The following is a 20,510-nucleotide window of genomic DNA, read 5'->3' on the forward strand; positions in this document are numbered from 1 at the left end:
CAATATGTAATTATAGAGAAAAGTGAGGAGCTGGGTCACGGACCAGGGTCATTGTCTCCAAGTAATGATTGATCATGTAGGCCAAGAGAAGGAAACATCTTCACCCAGAGAATGGGGAACCACTGGTATAATTAAATGCTGAAATTGAACTCACATCGACTACTTCAGCTGGCAGCTCATTCCGCACTCAAACCACCCTGAGTGAACTCCAACCTCATGTTCCCCTTAAACATTTCACCTTTCACCCTTAACCCATGACCTCTAGTTCCAGTCTCAACCAATGCCTGCTTACATATAACCTATCTATAATTTGTACACCGTACCAAATCTCCATTCATTCTCCTCCGCTCCAGAGATAAAGTCCTAACCTAATCAATCTTTCCATATAACTCAGGTCTTCAAGTTCTGGCAACAACCTTGTAAATTTTCCCTGTACTTTTCAATTTCAATTCCTGTAGGTTGGGGTCCAAACCTGAACAAGATACTGCAAACTAGGCCTCAGCCACGTCTTATGCAATTTCATCTTAACGTCCCAACTCCTGTACTCAATATATTGGTTTGCGAAAGCCAATGTGCCATAAACATTTTTACGACCCGGTACCTGTGACGCCACTTTCAATGAATTAGGGACCTGTATACCCAGATCCCTCTGTTCTACCAGTCACGGTGTAAGATCTACCCTGGCTGGTCCTCCGGAAGTACACCACCTCACACTTGTCTGCATTAAATTCCATTTGCCATTTTTTAGCCCATTTTTCCAGATCCCACTGCAAGTTTGGATAGACTTCCTCACTGTCCACTATACCCCCAATCTTGTTGCCATCTGCAAATTTGCTGATCCATTTTACCACAATATCATCCAGACTGTTGATATTGATGACAAACAACACAAACCCAGCACTGATCCCTGTGGCACACTGCTAGTCACAGGCCTCCAGGCAGAGAGGCAACAATCTAACACCACTCCCTTGGCTTCTCCACAAAGCCAAAGTCTAATCCAATTTACTACCCATCCGGAATGCCGAGTGACTGAACCTTCTTGACCAGCCTCCCATGCAGGACCCTGTAGGCACCACCTCGCCTGCACCAATTTTTCTGGTATCTTCCTTGAAAAATTCTATTAGATTGGTTAGACATGCACAAGCCATGTTGACTGTCCCTAATCAGTTCCTGTCTATCCAAATACTTGTATATATATCCAGTCCCTTAGAAAACCTTCCAATAATTTTCCCACTACTGATGTCAGACTCACTGGCCTAGAATTTCCTGGCTTATTCTTAGAGCCTTTCTTAAAGAATGCAACAACATTAGACTGTCTCTCTTAAGGATTTAAGGATATTTATTGAAGACTCTGAAAACACGGAGATTGCAGGTGCTGGAATCTGGAGTAACACACAAACTGGTGGAAGAATTCAAAGGGTTGGGCAGCACCTGTGGTAGAAAATGGACAGTTGCTATTTCAGGTCGAGACCCTTCTCCTGGACTGCTTGATTGCCCATCGAATGGATGTTGCCTGAGTGCCAACTGTAAATACCCCCAGAGGGATGTTGGCTGACTGGTTACATCATGGTGTGGTATGAAAACAAAAGCACAAGAGTACAGAGGGCAGTGGGACTCAGGCAGCTCCATCACAGCTCTCCCCACCATTGAGGACATCTCTGCGAGAGGCAATGTGTCAGCAAGACAACACCCGACATAAAGGACCCCATCATCTGGGGCCCAGCCCTCTTCCTGATGCTGCCATCTAGCAGGAGGTATGGGAGCCTGAAGACCCATTTAAGGAGAAATTGAGGAGGAATTTCTTCACTCAGAGGGTGGTACGAGTGTGGACCGAGCTGATAGAGGAAACTTGGATGCGGGTTTGACTTCAACTTTTAAGCTGGGATAAGTAGACGGACTCGATGGGTATGGAGGGCTATGCCCACGTGCAGTTCGAAGGGACTGGGCAGAATAACAGCTCAGCACGGACTAGATGGGCTGAAAAGCCTGCTTCTGTCCTGTAGTGCTCTACAACTCTAAGACCCACACCTCAAGGTTGAACAACAGCTTCCTTCCCCAATGCCATGAGCTTCTTGAACCCACCCGAAACACTAACATTATTCCTGACAGGATTTCTTTTTCTACCTCTCTCAACTTGAACCAGTATGATTTTGCATGTTAATTTATGTATGTGTGCTACTGCTGCAAAAGGTAATTTTCATGGCATTTATCCCCTGGGGACGTGTGTTGGTAACAATAAAGATGAACTTGACCTACTCACCCAGGGTAATGGAACTAAGATAGACAGGGTGGATGAAATGTGACAGCAGCGCCCCCTGAAGGCCCAGCACATTCCAGCGCAGGATCTTGTCGCTACAGGACATGGTGCGGAGCCTCTCGCCGTGCTGAATCCCGTCCCACGTTGGCACAATGTCACTTGACTCCACTGGGATGGTCCCTTCACCTGGAGGACAAGGGGAAAGAGTTGGTAGGAAGGTCCGGCAGCGGCTACCCACACACGCCCGGTTAATGCCAGTGGGGACTAGGTGGGCAGAACTCAGCACAAGAGATTCTTCAGATGCTGGAAATCCAGAGTAACGCATACAAAATATTGGAGGAACTCATCAGATCAGGTAGCATCCACGGAGAGCAATAAACAATCGACATTTCAGGCCAAGTCCCTTCAGGATTGGTTGGTCTCCGCACAAAATGGCGACTGTTTATTCTTTTTCCAGAAGCTGCCTGACCTGCTGAGTTCCTCTCGCATTCTGCTTGGTCAACAGAACCAAATCCAACCTCGTGCTCATCCAAACCATGGCATTTGAGGACGGCGGAGAGAATAGGTGTATTCACCTATGACACCCAGGTCAGTTGTAGCTCCCCTAGTCTTGGTCAGTTTTGTTCCGACACTAGTAACACCAGGAACTCGTCACTGAACGACCCTGCCTTCCACTGACAAACTATTCGCAGCAATATTTCAGCGCTGAGAGAGATCTCACACTTAAAAGTGCCCGTCCATGATTTCTAACAGAGGTTTAATTAATGTTACAACCATAACAAAACCAAAAGCAATTTTACCAGGTGTTAGCATCAACCACATTTATACAGAGCACCAAGCATCCTGCGCCCAGTTCTATCAGACACTAACAGAAGAGGGGCAGCACAGGTTAGATGGATAATAAAGCTCCCTCTGCACTGTCCCATCACACTCCCAGGGTTAATCACAGAGCGAAGTCCATCTACGTTAGCCTGTTCAATATTCCCAGATCAGGGGCCGTGCAAGCTACACCGAGTGCAGCTTCCTCTACACCATACCTTCACACACTCCCAGGGTCAGACACAGAATGAAGCTCCCTTCACACCGTCCCGTCCCATCTCCATCACACGTTCCCAGGACAGGGACACGGCAGGTTAGACTCAGAGCAAAGCTCCTGCTACACTGTACTGTCACACATTTCCAAGGAAAGGACATCACAGGTTAGACACAGAGAAAACTTTTTCTACACTGTCCCATAACACATTCCCAGGGCAAGGCATGACAAGACTTTTTAGAGAGCAGAGCTCCCCTTGCTGGGTACCAACGTACCTCACCCCAGACACTGAAACATGCTCAGTTTCTACATTCACCACCCCCATGGTAAGAGTCATTGTCTCCTGTTTCTGTTGGACCTGGGTCAGAGCTCAGGGTCTCTAAAGATCAGTGAGATTTTTACTCCCAGAGCCAACGTGTGAGGGCCTGTAGCTCCCAGTGGACAGGGCAGGGCAGAGCGTGGTGTGGACTCACCGTTCTCCACCTTGGTACGCAGTTTGCCCTGTTTCGTGTTCTCGAACAGCGGGTGATGCGAATTGTCTCCTTCTTTCGTCGGCGGCTCGCTACACGACTTGTCAAACAGGGCGCCATCTCCACATGGGGCGGTGCTGGGGAAGTGAGGTCGAGAGGCATGGGATGAGGGATGGAGAGTCTTCCACATCACCAGACATTTGTTGACATTGGGCACCACAGCAATTAGCTTGACACTATTACAGTTGGGGCATTTCGGAGTTCAGAGTTCAACTCCAGTGCCCTCTGCAAGGAGTTCATACGTTCTCCCCATGAGTGCATGGGTTTTCTCCGGGTGCTCTGGTTTCCTCCCCCACTCCAAAAATGTACCACTTGGTAGGTTAATTGGACTTTGCAAATTGACCTGTGATTAGGCTGGGGTTAAAATAGCTGGACTGATAGGTGGTGTGGCTCACCGGGCTGGAAAGCCCTGTTCCACACTGCATCTTTTAATAAATACAGGTGTCCCTCGCTTTACTAAAGTTCGCTTTACGTCACTTCGCTTTTATGAAAGACCTACATTAGCACCTGTTTTCACTAACCAAAAGAAATCTGAAGAAGATTTTTGTTTTTACGAGAAAAAGTGGCCACTTTAAACTTATGTTTACCCTGAGAAAGACTACATGACCATGAAGCCTTGCGTGGGCAGGTGTGTGTGCATGCGTGTACGTGCCGATTTTTATTCTACAAGTCTGTTTTTGGCTAAATCTTCCCGATCCTGGTAAGTGAAACTACGCTGTACATACATTATTTCTACTTTATATAGAAAAAAGGCGCCCACTTTAAACTTGTGTTTACCCCAAGAAAGACTACCATGACCATGAAGCCTTGTGCGGGCAGGTGTGTGCCCATGCGTGCATGTGCCGGTTTTTTTAGGTTTTATGTGCTATTTGGTATGATTTGGTGGCTTATTTTTTGGGTCTGGGAACACTCAAAAATTTTTCCCATATAAATTAATGGTAATTGCTTCTTTGCTTTACACCATTTTGGCTTACAAAAGGTTTCATAGGAACGCTCTATTTTCCGATGGGGGGAAACCTGTAAATACAAACACAAAATAATCTGCAGATGCTGGGGTCAAAGCAACACTCACAACAAGCTGGAGGAACTCAGCAGGTCGAGCAGCATCTGTGGAAAAGATCAGTCGACGTTTCAGGCCGGAACCCTTAGGTTCCGTCAGTCCTGACGAAGGGTACCAGCCCGAAACATCGACCGATCTTTTCCACGGATGCTGCTCGACCTGCTGAGTTCCTCCAGCTTGTTGTGAGTGTTCCTGTAAATACAAAGACCCTCTGCAGAAAACCCACAGCAACCTTTATAAAAGTAAGGCAGCTGTGGCATCCTTTGGTGCTGGAGGGCCTTCTCATCATTATTATTGTCATGTGTACCAAGGTAAGGTGAAAATCCTTGTCTTGCACGGCACCCATGCAGACCAATGCAACACACCAGCACATCCAAGTAATACAAGGGAAAAGCACTAACAATACAGACAGGAGCAGGCCCTTCAGCCTACCACATCTGCGTCAACCATGATGCCACTTTAAACTACACAACTGCCTGTTCTTTCATTTCCTGCCTGCTCACGTGCCTGTCTGAAATCTTGATGCGTCGGCAATAACCTCCCCACTTAACTCCTCACTGGATTTATTCTGTTACATTGAGTCTTCCTCTGGGCGTTTTACTTCTGGCCTATTAGACTTCTAACAGGCTATGCCTCAAGCCTTCTCTGCAAAGACAGTCCCTGGCTATAAAACATTTACTAATAAACTATGTACTGCTATTACCATTAAGGATCACCTATGCACTTTCTCATTTTTAAATTTAAATATATGGAGCAAAAGTGTGTGTGCAGCTTCTGGAGTGCAGAATAAGAGTGTTACAGTTAGAGGAAGTGCAGTGTAAAGCAGACAATAAGGTGCAAAGGCAATGCTGATGTAGAGCGAGGCCAAGAGCCCACCTTATTGTACAAAAGGTCTGTTTAAGAGTCTGTTAATAGTAGGGCAGAAGCTGTCCTTTGGGCTTGGTTGTACAGGCTTTCACCCGGTTAGACTATGAGTTGTCTGGGACCGTACAGAAGGATGAGAGGAGATCTTACAGAAACTTATAAAATTATGAAAGGGATAGATAAGGTAGAGGCATGGAAGTTGTTTCCACTAGTAGGTGAGACCTGAACTAGGGGACATAGTCTCAAGATTAGGGGGAGTAGATTTAGGATGAAGATGAGTAGGAACAGCTTTTCCCAGAGAGTGGTGAATCTGTGGAATTCTCTGCCCAATGAAGCAGTGGAGGCTACCTCAGTACCTAAGACAAGGTTGGATAGATTTTTGCATTGTAGGGGAATTAAGGGTTATGGGGAAAAGGCAGGTAGGTGGAGACAAGTCCATGGTCAGATCAGCCTTGATCTCATTGAATGGTGGAGCAGGCTCAACAGGCCAAATGGCAGACTCCTGCTCAAATTTCTTATGTATCTTCTGCCCAATGGGAGAGGGGACAAAAAAGAATGTATGAGGTGGGACATTAAAGACCCTGTCCACCTCAGACATTCTCTCTTCTCCACTCTCCTATTGGGCAGAAAATACAAAAGCCTCAAACCATGCATGCACCACCCTCAAGGACAGCTTCTATCAGACTGTTATCAGACACTCGAACAGACCTCTTGTACAATACGACAGACTCCCGGCCTCACAATTTACCTCATTATGATCTTGCACTTTATCGTCTGCCTGCACTGCACTTTCTTGGTAGCTTTTACACTGTATTCTGCATTGTTATTGTTCTACCTCAATGCACTGTGTAATGATCTGGTCTGTATGAGCAGTAAGCAAGACAAGCTTTTCACTGTATCTTGGTACACGTGACAATAATAAACCAATAAATCTGGGAACAGCAGCAGAATCAAACAGTGCCCGCACTTGACGAGCATCCAAACTGTGGTTCTCATTGTGTTTTTCCTTGTACTTTTAGCTTTCTTTACACGTGGCTATGCACTCAGTGGCCACTTTATTAGGTACAGCTACTCGTTGAAGCAAATATCTAATCAGCCAATCATGTGGCAGCAACTCAATGCACAAAAGCATGCAGACAGGGTCATGAGGTTCAGTTGTTGCTCAGACCAGACATCAGAATGGGGAAGAAATGTGATCGAAGTGATTTTGACCGTGGAATAATTGTTGGTGCCAGACAGGGTGATCTCAGCATCTCAGAAATTGCTGATCTGAGATTTTCACACACAACACTTTCCAGAGTTTACAGAGAATGGTGCAAAAACCAAAAAAAAAAGAAAAAATCCAGTGAGCAGTAGTTCTGAGAGTGAAAACGCCATTGTTAATGAGAGAGGCGAGGAGGAGAATGGTTCCAGCTGACAGGAAGGTGACAATAATTCAAAGAATCAAGTATTAAAACTGTGGTGTGTAGAAGAGTATCTCTGAACGCACAACACATTGAACCTTGAAGTGGACGGGCCACAGCAGCACAAGACCACGAATGTACACTCGGAGGCCACTTTATTAGGTAGCTCCTGTACCTAACAACGTGGCCACTGAGTGCAGGTCTGCATAATCACCTGCTTGTAAGCTTTTCGAAACTTGGTTGGCAAACTAATGGAGAGAATTCTTAGGGACAGGATTTAAGAGTATTTGAAGAAGCCTAGTTGTGTAAGGGATAGTCAGCATGGTTTCCTGAGGGGCAGGTCATGCCTCACAAGCCTGATAGACTTTTTCAAGGAAGTGACAAACCACATTGATGAAGGTGGAGTGGTGTATATAGATTTTAGTAAGGCTTTTGACAAGGCTCCCCAGGAAGTCTGGAAGCATGGGATCCACGGAAACTTGGCTGTGTGGATTTGGAATTGGCTTGCCCACAGAAGGCAGAGGTGGTAGTAGATGGAGCGTACTCTGACTGTTCTGAGACCCCCGCTGCTTGTGACTGAAGGGTTGCTTAGTAAGTTGGCAGCTGACACGAAGGATGGTGGTGCTCTAGATGGTGTAGAAGGTTGTCGTAGGTTGCAGCGGGACATTGATAGGATGCAGAGCTGGGCTGAGAAGTAGCAGACGGATTTCAGTCTGGAAAAGTGTGAAGTGATATACTTTGGAAAGCAGAATACAAGGTCAATGGCAGGACTCCTAGCAGAATATTGTGTGCTGTTCTAGTCACCTACTACAGGAAAATATCAATAAGTTTGAAAGAGTGCAGAGAAAATTTACAAGATGCTGCTGGCACTTGAGGACCTGAGTTATAGGGAGAGTTTGAATAGGTTAGGAGAGGAGGAGAATGAGGGGAGATCTTATACAGGTATAGAAAATTACATTGTGGGGGTAGGTATAGACAGGCTTTTCCTCTTCAGGTTGGCTGAGACTAGAACTAGAGGCCACAGGTTTGAAGATGGGTGGAAGATGAAGTACTTAAGGGGAATGTGAGGGGGAACTTCTTCACTCAGAGGGTGGTGCAAGCGTGGAACCAAGCTGCCAGCGGGAGTGGTGGAAGCAGGCTCAACTGTAAGATTTAACAGAAGTTTGGATAGGTACATGGGTGAGAGGAATTTGGAGGACCATGGTCTATGATGCAGGTCGATGAGACTAGGCAGAAGACCTGCCCAGCAGGAAGAGCCTGTTTCTGTATTGTGTTCTACGTCCTTCCGGCAACAGCATCTCCAGATCTAACACCATCTGCCCTGCAAACCCTGGGGACATCGGCGGTAGAAGGGGAGGGGTGAGTCACGGGAGGTTGGGAACACAATTGAACTGACCTGATGTAGAGATGAAATGTTATTCCTGGTTTAATCTGTAACCTGTTGTCCTGTGCTGGCACGAAAAGGCTGTCACCTGGAGAGTCAGGGTTGTACTTCAGCAGTTCACTGTATAGAAATCTGCAGAGAGAGGAAGCAGCTAGTTTAGAAAACAACGAATAAATAACACTGAACAATCCCTGCACCAGAGACTTTATCCTTAAACCAGGGTGACTGACCCAATGTGTTCCACCCAATGCATTTAATTCCTCGTTAATTTGTCTTATGAGGATAGGTTGAGCGAGGTAGAGCTTTTCTCTTTGGAGCAAAGCAGGATGAGAGGTGACCTGATAGAGGTGTACAAGATGATAAGAGGCATAGATAGAGTGGACAGCCAGAGACCACTACTACCCCGCTGCCCCCAAGTAGAAGTGGCAGAAATGAAGGGGCATAATTTTATAGCAATTGGAGGAAAGTGTAGGGGAGGAGGTGGACGTCAGAGGCAGGTTATTTTAAAAACACAGAGTGGTGGCTATGTTGAATACCCTGCCAGGGGTTCAACACTAAAGACTTCTGAAGACTGCAAGACTGTTGGACAGTGATAATGTAAATTTCCGCAGGCCAGTTACCCTTGTCTGGGGGAGGGTCAGTCGACGCGGGAGTCGTGTAGCCTCAGATGTAGCAAGAACTAGGCCTCGCCTTGGGCTTGCCTGCTGCTGCAGACCAGGTGAGAAACGCAGATGCACTACACAGCGTGGTTGAGCTCAGCTAGGGCTTGGCCTCTCCCATCGGTGCTGCCCTCCCATGCACAAGCGATGGAATAACAAGCTGGATTGTGTGAGTCTGTACACTGCTGGGAGACTGTACCATCGACATTGTCACTCAGGGTCTTAAATCAAATTAAATGCTTCTTTTGCTCGATAGTTCAATTATGTTACATGCTATTTTTGAAAGTTCGCTTGCTATTTTGAATGTTTTGCACCTTGGCCCCAGAAGATGCTGTCTCGTTCAGCAGTACCTATGTATGGTTTGAATGATAATTAAACTTGATTTGATTTAAGTGATTCTTAGATAGGCACATGTATGATAGAAAAATGGAGGGCTATGTAGGAGGGAAAGGTTAGATTGATCTTAGAGTAGGTTAAGAGATTAGCACAGTATCATGGACCGAAAGACCTGTACTGTGATGTAGTGTTTTATATTCTATGTTTTTAATTTGTAGATTAGGAATATTACTCTAGGAGGCTCCCTAGCAACGTTTCCCCTCATCCATCACCAGGAACCAACTCTGTCAAAAGGAAGGAGTTACTCAACGATAGACTACAGCCCCAAGCTGTTTTACATCAGGGGATGGTGAGTCCATGCAGCCCCCAGGAGGGCAGTGACAGGATGCACTGTAGCTCAGAGCAGAGACAGTGTGTCAGTATCTATGGGGAAAGGCTGGTCCCCAGCGACATGTTTAATAGCTACAGGTGGAAGGCACACCAGGTACTTGCAAGGCCCTCTCCCGGAGTTTCAATAAATCTACGTGAGGAAACTAGGTCACAGGGACACGCCTGCCTCTACAAGGAGAGGGGAGCTCTTAATATCTACGGGGAAGGGGTTGGGGGGTGCAGGGTGAGGAAGAGGAAGGTGGAGTGTCAGGCTTGTTTGAAGTGTTAGCAACACACACAAAATGCTGGAGGAACTCAGCAGGCCAGACAGCATCTATGGGGGGAAAAAAGCTGAGGAGTAGATTTAAAAGGCAGGGGGAGAGGAGAAAGAAATACAAGGTGATAGGTGAAACTGGGAGGGGGAGGGAAGAAGTAAAGAGCTGGGAAGTTGATTGGTGAAAGATACATGGCTGGAGAAGGGGGAATCTAATAGGAGAGGACAAAAGGCCGTGGAAGAAAGAAAATGGGGGGAGGATCATAGAGCAAGGCAATGGGCGGGCAAGGAGACAAGGTGAGAGAGGGAAAAGGGGATGCAGAATGGTGAAGTGGGGTGGGGGGCATTACTGGAAGTTTGAGAAATTGATGTTCATGCCATCAGGTTGGAGGCTACCCAGACAGAATATAAGGTGTTGTTCCTCCAACCTGAGTGTGGCCTCATCACGACAATGGAGGAGGCTATGGATAGAGTATTGGAATGGGAATGGGAAATGGAATTAAAATGGGCGGCTACTGAGAGACTCCTCATTTTCTGGCGGAAGGAGAGTAGGTGCTCGGCAAAGTGGTCTCCCAATCTACGCCAGGTCTCATCGATATACAGGAGACCACACCGGGAGCACCGGACACAGTATAAGACCCCAACAGACTTTCGGGTGAAGTGTCGCCAAACCTGGAAGGACTGCTTAGGGCCCTGCATGGTAGTGAGGGAGGTGGTGTAGGGGCAGGTGCAGCACTTGTCCCACTGGAAAGGTCAAGCACCAGGGGATCAGTGGGGAGGGACAAATGGACAAGAGAGTGATCCCTACAGAAAGTAGAAAGTAGGGGGGGAGGGAAAGACTTGGTGGTGGGATCCAGATGGAGATGGTGGAAGTTGCGGAGAATTATGTGCTGGACGTGGAGGCTGGTGGGGTGGTAGATAACAAAAAAACCCTATCACTGGCAGTGTGGCGCGAGGATGAGGTGAAATGGAAGAGATGCAGGTGAAGGTAGTGTTGATGGTGGAGGAAGGAAAGCCCCTTTCTTTGAAGAAGGACATCTCCTCCGTAATTCTGGAATGAAAAGCCTCATCCTAAGAGCAGATGTGATGGAGATGGAGTAATTGAGAGAAGGGGGTGTCATTTTTACAACTAATAGGGTGGGAGGAGATATAGTCCAGGTAGCTGTGAGAATCCGTGGGTTTGTAATAGACATCAGTAGATAAGCTGTCTCCAGAGACAGAGACAGAAATTGAGAAAGGGGAGGGAGGTGTCGGAATAGACCAGGTTAATTTGAGGGCAGGGTGGATGAAATCGCCGAGGTGTAGGAAGAGTGCGGGACGGTCACCAGTGTAAGCTTGGAACATAGACTGTTCCAAGTAGCCGACAAACAAGCAGGCATAGCTGGAATTCACGTGAGTGCCCATGGCTACACCTTTTGTTTGAAGGAAGTGGAAGAGGCAAAAGGAGAAATTATTAAGATGAGGACAAGTTCTGCTAGACTGAGGAGAGTGGTGGTCGAGGGGAACTGGTTGGGTCTGGTGTCCAGAGGCCTTCCCGAAGGGGGATAGAGGTGTATAGGGACTGGACATCCATAGTGAAAATAAGATGATGGGGTCCAGGGAACCGGAAATCATTGAAAAGATCAAGAGTGTGTGAGGTGTCACGGATGTAGGTAGGAAGGGACTGAGCTAGGGGGGATAAGACAGAGTCAAGGTGTGCAGATACGAGTTCAGTGGGGCAGGAACAAGCTGAAACAATGGGTCTACCTGGATAAGCGGGTTTGTGGATCTTGAGTAGGAGGCAGAAACGGGAGGTACAGGGTGCAGGAACTAAGAGGTTGATGGCGGTGGATGGGAGATCCCCAGTTAAGAAAGTTTGTGATGGTGTGGGAGACAATAGCCTGGTGCTACTTAGTGGAGTCCTGTTTGAGGGGTAAGAGGATGTGTCTGAGAGTTGTCACTGGGATTCAGCAAGGTAGAGGTCAGTACACCAGGCTACTACAGCACCTCCCTTGTCTGTGGGTTTGATGGTGAGGTTAGGATTAGTACGGAGGGAGTGGAGAGAGGAATGTTGAAGTTGAGACTGTTGATGTCCTGTTGACAGTTGGCAATGAAAAGGTCCAGAGCAGGCAGAAGGCCAGGAAGTGGAGGAGGGTTGAAGACTGGAGAAGGGATTATTGGTGCGGGGTGGAGAGTCCTTGTCAAAGAAATCGGCTTGACGGCGGCGGAAGAACAGCTTAGCATCGTGGCGGGCGCAGAACTCACTGAGGTGTGGGCACAGGGGGACAAAGGTGAGGCCCTTACTAAGCACAGAATGTACTGCCTCAGAGAGGGGAACGTCAGAGGGAATGGTGAAGACCTGGGATTGGAGGTGGGAAGGGGCCTGGTACTGCCCGAGGGGAAGGGAGGTTAGGTGTGTTCAGGGATGGTGGGGTGAGAGAAAGATGGTGTCTCTGAGGTCCCGAGAGCTGGTGGTGGGCGAAGGGGAGACGGGGTGGATGGGAGATATCTGTAGTATGTGTAGGCCTCCAGGCCGGCATCAGGAGTTGGTGGTGGCGCAGTCGGCACTTTTGGAGGCGTCCGAGGTCATTGGAACCGGCATTGATGGTGACTATCCACGGCCTCCTCCAGTGTCACGATGAGGCCACACTCAAGTTGGGGGAACAACATTTTATATTCTGTCTGGGTAGCCTCCAATCTGATGGCATGAACATCGATTTCAAACTTCTGATAATGCCACCCCTCCGTCCCTTTGCCATTCCCCATCTCCCTTTCCCTCTCTCACCTTACCTCCTTGCCTGCCCATCATCTCCCACTGGTGCTTCTCCCCCCCTTTTCTTCTTCCATGGCCTTCTGTCCTCTTCTATCAACTCCCCCTTCTCCAGCCCTGTATCTCTTTTACCAACTTCCCAGCTCTTTACTTCACCCTTCCCCCTTCAGGTTTCACCTATCACCTTGTGTTTCTCTCTCCCCTCCCCCACACCTTTAAAATTTTCTCCAGCTTCTTTTCTTCAATCCTGCTGAAGGGTCTCTGCCCGAAACATCAACTGTACTCCTTTCCATAGATGCTGCCTGGCCTGCTGAGTTCCTCCAGCATTTTGTGTGTGTTGCTTGGACTTCCAGCATCTGCAGATTTTCTCTTGTTTGTTGTTTGAAGTGTTGGTGAGATCACAGGGAAGCAGGGGCCAGGAGCACATTGATAGCTGCAGGCTACCCCCTTTCCCGTTGTGCTGGACTGGGGTGTAGAATTGTCTTTTATTTGTAGTTTAACTTTCCTATGCTTGTTTGTACTGTTATATAATTGGCACTATACATTTAATTGTTCAGTGTGTTTCCCAATAATTACGATACAGCTGAATCAGAGTCAAGGTCAGTGTCACCAGCACATAGAACATTGAACCAGCTAAAAAGCAAATCAAAACACTAATCCCTCCTGCCTACACCATGTACACATCCTTACATCCATGTGCCTATCCAAACATCTCTTAAAAGCCTCCAACGTATTTGCCATTACAACCATACCAGGCTGTGCATTCCAGGCATCCACCACTCTTTCAGTTAAAAAAACTTACCCCTCACGCACCCCTTGAACCTACCCCCTCTAACTTTCAATGCATGCCCTCTGGTACGTTGTGAAATTTGTTAACTTTGTGACAGCAGTACATACAATAATAGAAAAAAAACTGAATGACTCTAAGTAAATATACTTCATATTAAATGATTAAAGTGCAAAACTAGAAATAAAAGTTGTGAGGTAATGTTCATAGGTAATATTTGGATGGCAGAGGGGAAGATACCCGTACTTCTCAAAGCTTTTTAGTTTTCAACAGTAGGTGTCAGTCACATTACTTGAATGTGGCTATTTTCTAGGTTAATTGTCATCACTAGAATGTTGTTTTCTTAATGCTAAATTTAAGACGACCATGACTATGTTTTTTTTTGTTCCCTTGGCTTTTCTTTCTCGTGTGTTTTTCACCCTTGTAACACTTAATAAAAGCAGCAAGTTTCTATGCCTTGTTTTTGAATTCCAAAGAACCTTGGATTGCAAAAGCATCAAGGTGTACATGCTGGTATTAACAAGATAAAGGGAAGGTGAGGTAGGGGAAAAGGCACTGGGGTTAATACCCACAGGGGATTCCAGAGGTGGGGTAGCACCAATGTTCCATCTAATTTGTAACAACCAATGTGTGCAAAAATCTTGTGCTGTGCACCTTTTTTGCCCCGTGACAACATACATGCACTGATGTTTTCAATAAAAGTACTATAAATAAACCAGTTCTAAAATCTGCAGACAAATCATTGCACGTTGTCAACTCCGCCTGCATCAGAAACCAGAAAAGGAAACGTGACTGTGTACGATCACGGAATCTACTGAACATGAGGTAGAGGGTGACAACCTGCTGAGCGCAGTTTAACTTCCTTCGTGCGCTAGTAGGGAACACTGGGCGGCATGGCAGTGTAATGCTATTACGGCACCGGTCACCCAGGTTCAATCTTGCTACTGTCTATAGGGGGCTTGTGTGTTCTCCCCATGACCACGTGGGTTTGCTCCAGGTGCTGCGGTTTCCTCCCACATTCCAAAGACGTACAGGTTAGTAGGTTAATTGGTTTTATGAGCGTAACTGGGCGGTGCAGGCTCGTTGGGCCAGAAAGGCCTGTGACTGTGCTCTATCACCGAATAAATAAAACAAATAATTAATTTAGAAGCCACAATGCTCTGGGAAGGATATTAAAAGCAAATGTATGATTTCTAAAGCAGGAATAGAGAGAGAAGTGGGAATACGACACTGAACATTACTGTCTATTCCACATCTTGCTCAAGCACCTGAAAAAGCTGCTGGTAACAGGCTGATTGCTGGCTTTATAGTATTCCCGTAATTAATCCTGTGCAGTCTGTGCCTGCTCTGGCTTATCATAATAAACGGCCAGCAGCGAATGATTCCGCATCCCGCACCCCCCCCAAAAGCTGCGAAAACCAAAACCACATTGTTTGTCCTTTCCAGGATGACGAGAAATAGCATGCACGCCAATCCAAAACCATCTGTTCCAGGGAGAAGGTCTCCCACCCTCAGGATCCTCCACAGATTCATTGTCATACCTCCCGCTCGCAAATCTGGTACAGGAGGAGGTTGGGGTGGGCAGAGAAAAATTAGTTTTTAAATTTTAGAATTTTAATTCATTAGGGGAAGAGCTGCACAAGGAGAGAAGAGCGGAGTGGGAATGTGGTTCGAAGGCCCTTGCAGGCAATTCAAGGTTAACTGTGCTGCAGATGGCACTAAACAACACAGGACCCCAGTGAGAGAATTTAATAATGGATCTGCAGGGATTTGGTTGCCTGCCCATTAAGAGATGAGGCCAACTTTAATTACATGTTGTGGAGGAGCAAGAAGGGGAGAAGGAAAAATTATCCTCTGAGTGTAGCATTTCTGCTGAGCACTGTCACCAATGCCTCTAATTTCTGAGGAGGCTGAACAGAGCTGGTCTATGCACACCTATACTCACAATCTTCTACAATGAGGAGCATCCTAACATGCTGCATCACTGTGTGGTATGGAAATTACACTGCAGAGGACAGGAAGGCTCTACGACCAGTAGTTAAACAGCCCAACACATCACTCACCATCAAGATGCACAGAGAAGTGCCACTGGAAAAAGGCCAGTGTCATCATAAAGGTTCACACCCACCCTACATAGCATCCACCCCAGGACCACCAGACTTAGAACAGTTACCTTCCCCAAGCAGTGAAGCTGATCAACACCTCCACCTACTAACTCACCCCTCCACCACTACTTTATCATTCCTGTCAGTCACCGTCTGTACAGTCTCCTGTGTCACTTTATAGACATACAATCAATGTATTTTTTAAAAAATTGCTCTCTTTATCTTACTGTGTTTTTCTTTTGTGCTGTACTGCTCTCCTGGAAATGATATTAAACAATTTTTAATGTCGCTCACACTGATATTAATTTCACACCTGAGACTCCTCCCACAAGGAAAGGTAGTGGGTAGCCCCACGGGGAGGAGGCGGTTAGCATAATGCTACTACAGAAACCACGTGCTCAGGGATGTGGGCACGAATTTCTTACACTGAAGCCTGACAGCTGGCTCTCTCTGTAAAGCGACTGTGCTAACCGCTATGCTACTGTGCTGCCCCCATACAACTGGCCCGTAAGTGGACTGAACCCGCGACCTTGGCATCACTAGCACCACACTCTCAGCAACTGAGCTAACCAGCAGTCTAAGTGGAATTGTTCTTCAAAACTGGAGGTTCTAGGGACTGACTGGCTATCAGGACCTAAAAAATGAATGCTAAGGTGTAGCTAAGAATCTAAACTGTGATCTTCATCATTAGCCCATTAACCGAAAAGGCTATGCAAGAACCTCCACCCCGCCCCACCACCGTCTCCCTCCATTCTGCAGTGAACATTACCTTATGAAGCACCTCCGTGAGATAATCTCAGCATGACAGTCGTTAACAGTCTCTCCTTTGAGGCTCAGCTCTTCCCCCTTAACGCATCGGTTACCTGCCAGGAAGCAAGAGTGTACCAACGTCAGTGAACCCGCAGTGAATTCTGACATCGACAGGAGCTTTCAACCAATGGAGAGGTAACCAGAATACCAGTCATAGCTCCCAGCATGGGGCAGCACCAACTGGGAGGACTTTCACCACACCCAGAAATTGTCAGCAATTATCCTCCGTTTGCTTGCTCAAACTTCAAAACTTGCATCATAGGAGGTCATTCCTGCCTGTGGCCATCAAACTTTACAACTCCTCCCTTGGAGGGTCAGACACCCTGAGCCAATAGGCTGGTCCTGGACTTATTCCCTGGCATAATTTACATATTACTATTTAACTATTTATGGTTTTATTACTATTTAATTATTTATGGTGCAACTGTAATGAAAACCAATTTCCCCTGGGATCAATAAAGTATGACTATGATAGTAAATACATTATCGAAATATGTATATGTCACATTATACTACCTCATTTTCTTACAGGCATTCAGAGAGGAAGGTAGATCCCGTTAGATGGGGAGCTGTGTGGCTAGGCCTCAAGCCGCAGTGTTGCCTGTTTACAGCTGCCCAGGAGGGAGACTTTGGACTCTGTGCACTCCACCAGGGAGCCAGGGGCAGTGCGGTGTGGCAGCCAACACGCTGGAGTCTGTGCTGACCCCCCCCCCACCCATGTTCGCTTGGCAGAAGACAAGACATATTATGTTCGACTGCAGACTGCTGCAACATTCAAGGACTCAGAGTGTTGGACTATATTTTTTGTTTGACTGTATTTTACTGAAATATTTTATGTGCTATTTGTGCCTTGTGCTTTGTACTGTATTCTGCACCTTGGCCTGGAGTAACGCTGTTTTGTTTGGCTGTATTTATGGGTATTCATGTTTGATTGCGTGCAATTAAACTTGAACTTGAACCAGAACAGAGAAATACAATAGAACCGATGAAAAACTATACACAAAGACTGACAAACAACCAATGCAAAAGAAGACAAACTGTGCAAATAATAATATAAAACATAAATGAATTAATACTGAGAACAAAATCTGTAGAGTCCTCAAAAGTGAGTCTGTTGGTTGTGGAATCAGTTCAGAGTAGTGACCAGTGAACTCATCCATGCTGGTTCAGGAACCTGATGGTGGAACGGTGGTGTGGGACATCCTTCCTGATGGCAGCAGTGAGAAGAGAGCATGGCCTTTATGATGATTTCAGCAAAAAATGGATCAAGGTTTATGCCAAACTCATGTTCATTCTCTGCAATCCAAACCACAACCTCACAACTTGACTGGTACAAGTACCTACACTCAGTAGCCACTTTAGTGTACCTAATACAGGAGTGTACTTAATCCTGTAGCCCATCCACTTCAAGTTACAATGGAAAAAAACCACAGCCCATTTCAGACCTTGCTGTCTCAGTATGTTGTTTGCTCTGGTTATGTGGAGATTGCTTGTGTTAGTTAAATTTCCAGTAACAGTCCAGCAGAAATCCACTCTAGATCAAAGAACAGCTTAGATAAAGCAAACAGAAAATAAAAACAAAAATTACAACTCCAGGAGTGCTTTTGTTTTCTGGTGATTTGTACTGAATGAATCCCTGCTGCTGTGAACAGATGATTCCCTATTATTCAGCATGTCCGCCTGTTCAAATGATGGGGTTAGAGACTGAGACTGAGAAAGTGTTAACTAAATCCAATTGACAGGATATAATTACTTATATTTTATACTCTGCTCTGTTGCATTGGGCAGTAGATTTGTTATTTTTCTTGGAATTTACTTCCTTATAGTTGTTTGTATTTTTATACAATTACCTACATACACGCGATTGATCAGTGAGTTTTTCAGTGGTTACAATTGCCTCTGTATTTTCAGTGGTGGTTGTCACATTACTTGGATCTGGCCATCTGATTGACTAATATTATCAATGGAATTTCTGTTATCAGTAGTCTGGAACAAGACGACTATGCTACTTTGTGTCTCTCTCTTTGCCCCACACTTTTCTTGTCTGCCTATTTCTTTTTCTTTCTTTGTTCTCTCTCCTTGCTTCCTCCCTTCTGTCCTTTACTCTGGTAACATTTAACTAAACAATCATAAGCAACAAGTTTTATGGCTCATTCTTAACTTCTGAAGAACCTTTGGATCGCAAAAGCATCAGGATGCAACAGCTCCCTTTTTGTGGATTATCTGTGCAGTTAACAAAGTGCAATATGAATCTGACCCCGGGAGTGTGTGAGAGGATGGTGTAGAGGGAGCTTCCCGCTGTGTCTGTCCCCAGGAGTGTGTGATGGGTCAGTGTGGAGGGAGCTTCACCCTGTGCCTGTCCCTTGGAGTGTGTGATGGGACAGTGTAGAGGGAGCTTCACTCTGTGTCTGACACCAGGAGTGTGTAATGGGACAGTGTGGAGGGAGCTTCACTCTGTGTCTGACACCAGGAGTGTGTAAAGGGACGGTGTAGAGGAAGCTTCACTCTGTGCCTGATCCCGGGAGTGTGTGATGGGACGGTATAGTGAGAGTTTTGCTGCAAGCCTCTCTCCTGGTGGCCTTGCCCCAGCAGTGTTGAAAGCTGACACTGCAAGTAAGCAGTTTTCCTGCACTAATTTGTGCTCAGCTGCAACGGTTTTTGTGGCTGAGTTAGTAGCGCTGGCAAGGCTGGTGTGACTTTCTCAACATTAACTCTAAATGTGACCCTTGTTCAGCAGAATTCCAAAAATTCTGCTTTATTTGAAAGTATTGTCTAAGAACCCGACTTCCCATAAAGTTGTGGAGCTACCACCAAGCTTCCTGAGGGAACAATCTGAAGCAGGCAAAATATCAAACATTTGCAAAAATCCTCCAACAATATCTCCCCAGATCCTCATCCAATAAAGTCAGTGTGCTGCAGACTTCACCAGCCTAATCTAATCTCTACGTGTAGAGAATCCTCAGTGCCTCCAAGGAAATAGACTGAATGCAATGAATATGTGGGATGTTCCCAGCAACAGCAAATTAATTGCACAGTAGTCAGCCATTTGGCCTATCATGTGCAACTCTTCCTGAAAGTGACTCTACCTTTATGCAAAACCTATATCCAATTTATTCTTCAAAAGATCCAGTTGCTAATGTCACAAGGACTATAAGACAAAGCTTTCTATGCTACAGTAATAACTGGGGTGGAATGGTAGTGTAGGTTAGCACAATGCTTTACAGTACCTCGTGGCCATGTGGGTTTCCTCCCACATTCCAAAGATGTACCAGTTGGTAGGTGAATTGGTCATCGCAAATTGCCCCGTGCTTAGGTTAGGATTAGATTGTAGGATTGCTGGGTGGTGTGGCTTGAAGGGCCTATTCCATGTTGTACACTAATAAATAAATAAAAAGCTCACTACCATCAACTTTTTATACTAAAAGAGCACGGAAAGAAAATTGAAAAACTGGTCAGGACTAGAGGGCCTGGGTTATAGGGAGAGGCAAAGCAAGGTTTTTAAATCCTTGGAACATAGCAGAATGAGGCACGGCCATATAGAGGTGTTTAAAGTTATGAAACGCATAGATAAGCAAGTCAGAAAAGTCGGAAAAGTGTGTATGGAACCGGAGGAGGTAGTGGGGGTACTTACTGAGTACTTTGGTTCAGTATTCACTACGGGAAAGGACCTTGGTGACTGTAGGGATGACTTACAGCAGACTGAAAAGCTTGAGCATATAGACATTAAGAAAGAGGATATGCTGGAGCTTTTGGAAAGCATCAGGTTGGATAAGCTACCGGGACTGGACAAGATATACCCCAGGCTACTGTGGGAGGTGAGGAAAGAGATTACTGAGCCTCTGACAGTGATCTTCAATGGGGGTGAGAAAGGTTCCAGAGGACTGGAGGAT

General features: G+C 46.2%; 1 protein-coding gene across 3 annotated transcripts in view; it reads right to left on the reverse strand.

Moving 5' to 3' along the window:
• adar (adenosine deaminase RNA specific) overlaps window positions 1–20,510 on the reverse strand; it is a 110,362-nt gene that overhangs the window by 7,720 nt on the left and 82,132 nt on the right. For all 3 annotated transcript variants that reach the window (XM_072282127.1, XM_072282117.1, XM_072282108.1), the window contains exons 9-12: window positions 16,580–16,673; window positions 8,544–8,663; window positions 3,764–3,897; window positions 2,261–2,443 (exon numbers count right to left, since the gene is read on the reverse strand). In XM_072282127.1, the coding sequence (XP_072138228.1) occupies window positions 2,261–2,443; window positions 3,764–3,897; window positions 8,544–8,663; window positions 16,580–16,673 (531 nt within the window). The remainder of the gene's footprint in view (window positions 1–2,260; window positions 2,444–3,763; window positions 3,898–8,543; window positions 8,664–16,579; window positions 16,674–20,510) is intronic.

The sequence above is a fragment of the Mobula birostris genome, chromosome 2 (genome assembly GCF_030028105.1).
Source record: "Mobula birostris isolate sMobBir1 chromosome 2, sMobBir1.hap1, whole genome shotgun sequence".
Lineage (NCBI taxonomy): Eukaryota > Metazoa > Chordata > Chondrichthyes > Myliobatiformes > Myliobatidae > Mobula > Mobula birostris.